The following is an 11,350-nucleotide window of genomic DNA, read 5'->3' as shown; positions in this document are numbered from 1 at the left end:
TTTCAAAAAAAGCTTTGAAATAAACATGTCAAGTATGTTCATGAAGATTTCATTGTTTCATTCGCATCGCAAAAAACAGTTTTTGAAATTGTTTCAGATAAATATGAAACACACACTGATAAAATACATATATATCAAAAGTATTATGAGTGGATAGAATATTCTTTTTTGTACAAATTTTACATAAGTTTAAATTTAATAACTAAATTGTAGACTAGAACTTCCGTGTTATCCGATGCACGACCTATGACTCTATAATAATGAATACATGTGTGTTGTAGGCTGGATGACTTATCTCATTCAATTTAAGTGAAATTTCCTTAATATTTGGAATATATCTATAATTCCTGATTAAGTCAATTCCAAACCCTCAATTTCTTAATCCCATAGTTTGAATTGCATTCACCGCCAAACTATGTGCGGAACAGACCAGAATCTGTACATAAACTTATCCAGTTTCTAATTTAATATCTTGGTATGTATTGTAATCAGAGTTGCTTGATATTTACCATCGTGCCTTCTATGTTTACAATATGTGCGTTTAGTTCAGAAACTATACTACGGGATTACACAGTAAGTGTAACTTATTGTTGTTGCTCTGTTATTAAACAAGATGGTAAGTCCTTCCTAAAACTACTAATCATGTGGATAAATTTGGCCAAGATGTAGGAATCTATTGTGTTATCTATAAGGATTTGTTAGCTTGTGTTGGTAAGATATTGCTTGATTATTTGGTAGCGGATAAATGATTTATATTGATGTTATTGATGTTGTGATTATACTGATCAATTGCTGAATCTGATTCAATTCATCGGGAGTGTTCCACGATTATCGGCCACGCTCGTTCACTGAGGAACATCACAGTCCTTTTCAATCTTTTGATACTTTACAAAATGGAAAACTTATGAGGACTAGCAGTCCATTTAGTGTAAGGTCTATGTGACGGTATTAAGTAATGACACAAATTTGGTTCTCATTTTGTATGCAAAATTAGTGAATCAAAAAAGTTAAATTTTACATATTTCATTTCCCTTATTTTATTTCGGTTCCCTCTAAAAATAAAATCAACAACCTCGTCCCGTCTCCTTAGCCCGACTTCTTTAAAAAAATATACAAAATTTATTACCATATAACATCGGCCGATGTTTGCATAGATCCACCCCGTCGATACGCCCGGGGGTAAATATTCGTGTATTTGCCGAGGGTTTCCTCTGCAGTCGTGAATCTGTCTATGTAGGTATTATAAACTTAAACAAGATGTTTCGGCATTAAATTCACCCTACTTGCAGACTTTGTGCCCGCTGGCCTCATTCCTGGTCTTTGAAAGAAGATTCCAAGTGAATTATGGTTATGAAATAGGGTTGAACCAGATTAGTTCCTTCGGGTTATGTCTTTATGTCTTTATGTCTCATTTTAATTGATAAGTTTGGGCGTATGAGATTCAGCCCATTTCTTCAAGAAGAAAAAAATCTTGAATTATATAAGAACAATTGAAAAATGTATTGATATTTAAGTAATTGAAGAAATACGTGAAAAATTACCATAAAAGAATGTAAATATGAACCACTTGGGATAGATGATATTTTCGCCGTAAAATGAATAAGTCATGGTGTTTATAAATTAACAAAAATGCTTGATGATTACTAGACCTTTAATAATAATACGATTACTAATCCAATCCATTCGATTCAGAGAAATTGTAAAATATGCAATTATATTATGTATGCTTAATAATAATCACCAAATAATTAAAATAATAAATCTGAGCAATATATGAGTGACCAAGAGAAAATATTTTTATTATTTATGACTTTGCAATAATGTTTCGGTGGGCAATAAAAATAGTAATTTAAAGACATGATATGCCAAAATTGAAATGAAAGTTATTCTGTTGTAAGTTTATTAGATGGTCAATAAAACAATGTTGTAAATGCTGTTTATTAATCTGTAAAATACTTTCGAATAACTAATAAGTGTATATTTTGAGTCGTGACTAGCAAATATTTTAGTGATGTTGAAACATATCATAAAATGAGGTATTGATGATTTCTATATATCATAGATCGTATCTCAACAAAATTAAAACATTTATTTTAATGATTATTGCTCAATCTTACAATACTAATCTAGCAAATATCAGTATAAAAATGTGAAAATTTTTAGCTGACAATGAATAAAAGTTAAAACTAACAACTCCCGACATCCATCAATTACAAGAGCCATCAGGAAAGTACTAAATCGACTGAAAAATAAATGATTGAATTATACGCGCTGATAACCAGGCCGAAAAGTAGAATTTTCATTTTCACTTCGACACTGACGTATTTGATTATCTTTAATTCATATTACGTAAATCCATTACCAAAGCTCCCATTGACATTTCGCGTTACAATAGCTAAAAACTCAAAAATCATTTTCCAAACAAATTACTGAATTAAGCTTCAATATGACGGGGCGCTGAAACAAAGGGTGGATGTTAAAATTTTCCATTTTATTTAATTAACTGCTCGGGCGAAAAGCCAAAACGAATTATTATGGAATTATGGGAATATCGGGAGTAACCCTCTGGATCTAGATGAGAGTCTAGTGGAAAGAAATCAAAAATTTTATTTAATAAAATTTACATTTTTGAAATTTCAGTAACCACAAATGATCAAACACGCCTTGAACTCAAAATTTAGAATAATACCGTGGAACAATTTACACCTGTCCAAAAATCATTTGGTTCAACTTGTGTCAATCCATAAAACTTTTACTACATTGACTATCGAATGAAGTTTCTAGTCATAGTAAAGTAAATAGCGATCCAAATTATCTAATTACACAAGTTATTTAATTACATGTTCTAAGTGCAAATTAGTACTTCCCACTTTTGCATCAAAGTATTTAATGTTCCTTTGAGTGAGTACCCTACCAGACAACGACTAATAATCTTCACATCAAATCATATCAAAGCTCTGCTAGTCGAATTTTAATCTTTGACATTTTCAATTAACGGCCTAAAGACAGGACGTGCTCTTTTGTAAATCCTATCATGTCATCCTTACGTCATTTCCATATTGGCGAGGACAGCTCCTTCGAAAACTGACGTCTTCGAAAATCCTCTTACAGGAACTTTGGCTATTTTTTCCTTATCTTGGGGGTGAAAGTGCGTAGGTATATGTACATATAACCGAAAGACTTCAAAAATTTTTGGATCGATTCGAGGTAACAAAAACTTTTCATAGAAGGGGAAACATGATAAACTTTCGAGCTGTCGAGGAACAGTGCCATAATTTATAAGAAATTATTTATTGGACAATTATGAAAGCTACCACATTATTTAAAATTTTCAAATTTATGCATGATTGCAATGCAAATATAATTAACTCTTTCTGATTATAAATAAAATAATATAATCAAACATTGTGGATAAACATATTTGAATTGATTAAAGCTTATAGATTTAAAACAATCCTGTGAAAAAAAAATTCACGGCAACGCTTCATTTTCCAATTGCATTTATAATTTTAGCAGCTCAATTTTACAAGGATCTCTTCGAACTTACATCGAACTAACTTTATTAAATAAAATAGTGCTCCCAACATTTTATGAAACTGTTCTTCAAAGTTAAAAGAATTAAGAGAACTAGAGCAAGAATTACACAAGATATAAAATTATTGCTGAGTCGTCGCAAAATAATAAAGTTGCCACCGAGAGAGTTAAAGTTGATATTACTGCAAACTACAGAAACTACTAGAAAATGTCGGTTCGGCTGTAATTCAATGTAATGTCGTTTAAAGAAGTTACCAGTTCGGTAAAAGTGCTCGTGACATCTTAGTAAATGAACGATGTGTGGTGTCAGCGAGATATAGTGGTTTGATAAAGGAAGTTAAAAATTTTATATACTAATAGACCTAAATAATAAATTGAAAGCACTGCTAGTTAAGGACAACTGCTTTCTAATGATCACTGTATTTGTTGTCCTGCAGCTTACCAGATCTTTTACGTGTGATTTGACAGAAATTAGCATGAGACATTTGGAACTATAGCAAAGATTACACTTTTTCTTTTTTTTTTCAATTTTAAAGGCATCGTCTATGTATCTAATATAAGTATTATTATTATGACTTACCCGAATCATGTGGCTCTTCTTATTAATACTTTCTGGAAGCTTAAAGACTCGACACCAGTACAAAGTGTCTTCGCCTTGTGGAAGCTCTACTTCTGGGTTCCTGAGTTCCCAAACCCTAGAATTCGTCTCTGGTGGTGGTTTGCTTTGATTTACTCTTTGGCCCAGAAATAGAGATCTGGTCCCTCGGACAACCGATGCTCCATAAGGCAAGGAGCCTGGTGCCACTGCACCCGAGACCGGCTCGGAGGCATGGAAAGCCCACATCACACGCATTGTGTCATTCTGAAAAAAAAAAACAGAAAATTAATATACAATGACATTAAGAATTGTTTAGTCAAGTGGTTAAATTTTGTTATATTAGTTAAAAAATGTTCAAATAGATAATATATATTTTTTATAACTGATGGTGAGAATAAAAATACTTTTGCACATCTGGTTAGAGCTAGAGAAAATTTAAACGCACACCTGTGCATACGAAAGTCTGATTCTGATTTAAGCGGAACACTAAATCGTCTGAATTTATCTGCGGTGAATAATACAGGAACGTTGAAAGTCCGCCCGTTCGGAGCAACTGTGACACGCGCGCCACTATAAAACATTTTTAAAGGAAAAGCAAGGGTAAAATTTATTAAAATGGAAAAAAATAATTTTCATTTGATTGAATATGTAATATCGTACCCGGGCCTTAATCTTATTATACAGTTCCAAATTTTATTCATAGCTCATATTAATTAAAAGCACATTTACTAGCCCCGACCACCGGTCTTCCGCGGGCTAGGCGGCAGTATTACTGTAAGCACTAAGCCAAGAGAATAGCAAATGTACAAGCCAATTTTACAATTAATTAACTCTCTTGATTTCTACGGGATTAGTAGACAGAAATAAAACACAACGTGTTTCCGATCACCTTTGAAAAGATTCGTCGTCAACCCTAAACGGGGAGTGATGTGTGGAGTCTTGACATTTTCGAATTTGTAAAACGATCAGATATTTAATTACAGTTTTATATGTTTCTAATAAGTTTATTATGTGTAAATTCTTTTTCGACAATGATTTTCTCATATGTATAAAATTGCTGGTTTGAATATTTGGTCGACCAGTGCTCATTCTACATTTGCAACTATAAAACAGCGTCTTTCCAGAGAGCGCACATGGGAAATGTCCTCTTTAAAAGTATACGTAATACTTTATAAAAGTTTAAAATATATCATCGAAACTGCGCATCCCCTGTTAATGTCTTCCCATATTTAACGAAAGTTAGAGAAATTCAATTTATATGCGAGACGTTCTGCATCCTCGGAGTACTGTTAAAATATAAATTGTAACTTTATGAGTTACAATCCGAGGTATAGTATAGATATTTAGATATGAAGATCCGAAATGCTGAGATATATGATGTATATAATAAAAGTATACTTTATATTTGAAGAAATTGAAAATAGCAAGAGTTATTTAATGTCTCGATTGGAAAACTTTTTTTGAGCAATGCTATCTATTTATTGAACTGAGAGAACTATCATGAAATATTCGTAAGCATTTCATCATTATGTAGTAAAGTTTGAAGCTGATAAAAGGAATTTGAAACTTTATCACATAGTTTTAAAAGAAAATAATGAAATATATATACATACAGGCATAACTAATAAATGTGTATAAATTACTGTTACAATCAGAGGTCAATTAATTTGATTAAGAACTTCTATAGACCGAATTTGATAACCTTATATAAGTGATCAGTTTGTTGAAACATATTTATTTTAAATAATTAATGCTTAGGTGATTACAAAGTATAATTGATAAAAATAATATATCAATCTATATTAAAATTGAATCAATTATTTTCATCATTCCAAACAATCGTATCTGCACCAAGTCTAGAAGAAACTAATATTACTTTCTCTTGCATTTGATGTTCCTAATGAATAACATTTATTAGAATTGCAGCTAATAAATATCAAAACGCCAAAGAGTCAATTTACTCTGAGTACCTACAGTTTATTAATATAAACGATAGCACAATTTACACGCCTCTAATTTATAGTATAATTTATACCAACATTTATTCAAATATCCAATTGATTTTTACGTTTACAACCAACAAGTTGCCTGCACAATTTACCTCCATTTACCTATAAGTTATACAACTGTGACAGGGTATATAAATACCAAACCAGTAATAAATATTCAATACTTATTACAAATATGTTTCATAAAAAGAGTTCTCTCAACCTATATGTAGAATGTATGAAAAACTTGTTACCGGACGGATACGATATCATTATTTTAGTGCAATTTCTCATTATCATTTTGCCCGTTGTATTACTGAATGTACTACGCACTGTGTAGATATGTCATTAAATAATGTATCAGGTGAGATAGAGGTAAAATAGAAAAAAATATAAACTTCATTTTTACGAAAAATGTACTAGCTTTATATCCAATTATATTCAATTTTTGTTTTTTGTTCTTTATAACCGATTACTCCATTTTTATAATATATTCCAATTCTAACCTTGCTTTTTCTTCTTAGTTCTAATTTTATTCAAATTCAATGCGACAATTCACATTCTATAAAATTCAAATTAACTATTTGAATTCTACTTTTTTACTTCTATTTTTATGCGATTTCAAATCAACTATTCAAATTCTATTTAATTTTAACTCAAAATTTCAAATTCTATATCATTGCCAAGAATCGATCCGAGGATCGTTGGCGTATGGTCTTCAGTGAGTTCTCGCCACTATTTTTAAAAGTGGCCCTCTTATATTTTCTAGTTTGCCACCCCTGTTATGTTCGTATGTTAATTCTACAAATGCCACAGGCGTTCATAATAATATTTCATATGCATATTCGAGCACCTGTATTTTTTTGCAAAATGCTCAATTGTATGTCGCAGCATAGCTACGCTGTTCATTATATGTCGCCACGTCAAAACTGGATACAATTTTCTCTATAATTTTAAAAATGAAGGATAATTATGTATCAGATTATTAAACTCATAAGATAATTAATGCATTTATTAAGTGCTCTTGACTTATTACTATTTGTCTTTTGAAAAGTTGTTAACATATCAAATTCCATATATTGTAAAGCGTTCTGTAACACAAAATTTTGAGAATAAAAAATTTCAAATTTATATTTTCATCAGCACATTTTAGAAAATAAAAATGATATCTACTTTATTTTCTCTTTAAAGACAATTTTAATAATACCGTACGGCTGTACTAGGTGCTGGTGTCTAGATATTTACGTTAGGGTCACCAATTTTGGTTGCCATATTTGGAAAAAATATAATTGCATTAATTAATGAAGCACTACAAATCATATCCTATATTCAATTTTCTATAATATATAAGTTTCTAGCAAAATATCCATATTAAAAGTTTAACAAAACAGAAAGTTACGATTAAATAGCATGTCACTCTTTCTCGACATTTACAAGAGAACGTAAATAGTTCTACGATCTGATTTACCTCACCAGAATTTTCATATTAATGATGTGAAATGGTTTTTATAACTTGTTTCCAACCTGAAGGCGTTAGAAAAATATACATGTATACCAACGTAATTTACAATCTTGCATTTTTACCGCAATATAATCAACACGGGATTGAAAATCTGCTCTAATATTAAGAACAAGCCGCCCGAGAAGATAAAATATGTAACACGTTTATAATATTTTGTAGTCTAAGTTATAATAATAATATATGCTTAAGTATAACAATATGAAAATTTATGAGTGAGAAGTATATTAGATTTTAAATGTGAATACACTACTGTTTTCTGTACTAACTATATTAACTTTATTGTATATTAACAATTAAATTGTATATTTCTTCATCAAGTTATTGCACTTTACATTGTATCATTGTATATTACTTATTCATTTATATATGTATACATAAATTACATAAAATGAAACATAAATTAAAATTTATTCATATCGTATTACACGAATTGCATTATGCACATGTGCATTTGCGTTACGTTAGTTGCTTTCAAATAGTAACAATACAGTAATAACTTTCCTAGATTGAATTTATAATTACTACAATTATTTTTTATTACCTTTATGTTTTGTTTATGATTACATGCAAAGTACTCAAGTTTATATTTTAATTAGCGTAATTATAAAGTTAATGCATTCTAATTAATATTATTTTGCATCTTAAAACCATTTAGAAGAGCTTTAAAGTTGGAAGCATACATCCTCGATGGGCTTTCGAGAGGTAGTTAATAGAAAAATAACTCATCTTCTTAATTAATACTTATGAAAAATTTCTATACATTTTTGACAATATTGTTTGTAGAGAACATATCGAAATTCTACACATATTTTCTTTATTTATGTAAAAATTACGAAATAATAATCACCAAAAATATAAGAAAATAATAATCGAAAATAATTATAAGATACAAAAAAAATTAATGAAAATATTTCGAAAGAATAACTTGAAAACAAAATAAATCTATTCAGATTGCTCATTTTTCCACAAGCATACAAGAACGAATTATTTTTCTGATTTAGAAGCAATTGTATATAATATATAATTGTATATAAATCATGTCATTATAATTAGCATGGTAATTATTCAATAATAAATTATTACCTTCGTCTATTACAGTATTATTCTAGCTACTAAATTACCCTTAATTTTCTTATAAGCTTGTGCAGTGCGAAGTTGTATGTCCGTACTGTCCACCCAAATAGCATTAATAAAAATATGAAAACGTATCCTCATTTACTTACAGAAAACATAATTAGTGATTATTACAATTACTAAGAAGCACATTATAAATCACTAATTACATTATTATTTAAATAAATACAATACATTATTTATCTTTTGCTTATATCCAAAAAGCAAAATCATTCAACGAGTACTGACTTGATTAGACTATTTTGTAAATTGCACTACTTAAATATTGCAACTAACAGATAATTTATAGAATCACGAAACTCGAAAATATTCTCTAGCGCGTACTAAATAAAATTGATTCTTACAATATATTTTCGAACAAACGATTTTATGTTAATAATTATTGTTTTATGTGTCTATAGTCTAGAATCGTTGTAGCATAGCAAGAGCTTTTGCCATTACGCGCAAATTACGCACGCATTCGCGTTGCGAGCCGACCTAGGCAAACAGAGATCTAATAACCGGAACCGAATCATCGCCAATTAAAACTGACCTCCCACGGAATAGAAGATAGCGCCGTTCGTTGGAGCGAAACGATCTGCAGCTAAAGTTGGCGCTGGTAAACATTATGGTAAATTTATAAAATATTTATTATAATTTTTTAATTATATAACAGGTTAGCTAACTCTATTTTCTAGTTATTTTGCTACAATCAAAACTATTGCATGTTCTATAAGCTGTATTGGGTAATTTCGACCAAACTCTATATATAATAACTTATTTACCTCATCAATTATATGTCTCAAACAATGTACTTGAATTGCATCTTAACGTTTCAAAGTTTTATAAACATTTTGGCATGTCTTAGAAAAAAATGTCCAGAATTTAACGAGAACTTTTAAAAATATTAAGTTACAGTTCTGGTACAGTTCCAGAAATTTGTCTTCAGGCACTATGCCATGCACTACTAATTCTCATATGAATAATATATATTTCTTCCTATTATTTACTCTAGCTGTATGGTGAAAGCACTCTTCAGAAAATAAATAAAAATATCTATAATCCATTCAATAAATTTTTCCCTAGCCCTTCAATTCCATGATAGCCAACAAAGTCTATTCCATGGCTGGCTATCAATGGCGACTGAACGAAGCGCGGTTCCTAATTGCCGAGCAAAATCCAGAAACCCGTACACAGTATGAAGTATCCAGTTTCCGCGATCCGGATCTCAATTAGTGGAACTGATAATAATTATGCAACATTACTAAGGTTTATTATAAACCTACACAGTTCGCATTTATTACGTATTCATTCTACAGACACAAGTAAAATATATTCTTGATAGAATCGAACTTCACTGTTGAAACAGGAATCGGTTTTTAAATAATGGTTAATGAATAATCTTGATTTTTTAAATATCTACACGCAATCCTCAAAGAACATCATCTAATTTGGTAGTATTTAAGGTGTCTAAATCAAATGCCAAAATCTAGTATTTGTACGTCCGGGTATCCTAAATCGCGAGTGGAAAGAGTATGATCAATGTTGAACAATTACAAGTGTGCAGATTTCTTTTCAATAAAATATCCAATAATGTAAAATAAATATGATTTATATTTAACTCTATCATTGTAATATCAATATTTTCAATAGTTTTACCCAAATGATAGTAAGTGAAAGCAAATAATTTTACTAACCCTTCATGTTTATAGATTAGTTTTTCTATTCCATGATTGTCTTACCCTCCAACTTCTTCCGTAAACAACACGAAATTCCAATAAATGCTTAAACAAGTCATCATTCAACCCCAAGTAGAAATACAATAGGGTTGGAAAACAGTTTTATTAGAAAGAAGTAATAAAAGTTGTAAGGTGATGGTTTTCTTATCCATTTTGTTCTTTCAAAAATAGACTTAGGACATGAATAATATAAATATTTCTATAAGACTGTCTATATTTTAGAAATATAGATTATGGATAAGCACATTGCCTTTTTGAATCCTACTAAAAATGCTACATAAGAATTAATTACAACGTTTATAAATAATATTTTTTCATTTCCATATGATAACAATGTGCCTGGAAAGGCATTCAGTAATTTTGACTAATCAGATGATCAATCTAGATTGATGTTAACTTGCTAAATCTAAAGAGTTTGCTCTTTTGAGTCTTCTGAGATGTTTCAAGGAAAACAGGACTTTAGCAACTAATTAGTTTGCAGAAACAGTTGCATGACTACCAACACATTGTGAGCCAACATTAACAAAACATGTTTAATAAAAATTTAAATAGGTGCACCAAGGACGGCAAATCTTAAACATACTCCTATTTGAAATATGTTATGCAACCATAAGCGACAAATAGTGCAACATATCCATGTTATCTGAGAATAGGTCCAAAAATCTATTTTCATTAACCATGCTTCAAGAGCAATCCGACTTCACTCATGGGGTAGTAAGTCTTCATCTCCAACCCCTGTTAGATCAATAATGTCAGTAAACAGTAATAAAATGTATATTGTCTTAGCAGTCTATCATAAAGGAGGCCTGCCCCATCTTCATGAGCCCATAACAGTAATTCCATTTTTATCAGTATG

General features: G+C 30.2%; 1 protein-coding gene across 1 annotated transcript in view; it reads right to left on the bottom strand.

Annotated features, from left to right (window-relative positions):
• Nucleotides 1–3,941: 3,941 nt before the first annotated feature.
• The window catches only part of LOC113388204 (MOXD1 homolog 2-like), a 70,767-nt gene continuing 63,358 nt past the window's right edge, over nt 3,942–11,350 (bottom strand). The window contains exons 3-4 of the mRNA XM_026625605.1: nt 4,115–4,396; nt 3,942–4,025 (exon numbers count right to left, since the gene is read on the bottom strand). Of these exons, the coding sequence (XP_026481390.1) occupies nt 3,942–4,025; nt 4,115–4,396 (366 nt within the window). The remainder of the gene's footprint in view (nt 4,026–4,114; nt 4,397–11,350) is intronic.

Source organism: Ctenocephalides felis, unplaced genomic scaffold, assembly GCF_003426905.1.
Source record: "Ctenocephalides felis isolate EL2017-DRISC unplaced genomic scaffold, ASM342690v1 CF-g0.4_SCAFFOLD_03572, whole genome shotgun sequence".
NCBI classification, from domain to species: domain Eukaryota; kingdom Metazoa; phylum Arthropoda; class Insecta; order Siphonaptera; family Pulicidae; genus Ctenocephalides; species Ctenocephalides felis.
Note: the sequence above shows the minus strand (reverse complement) of the source record. Positions and strands in the feature narration are given on the sequence as shown.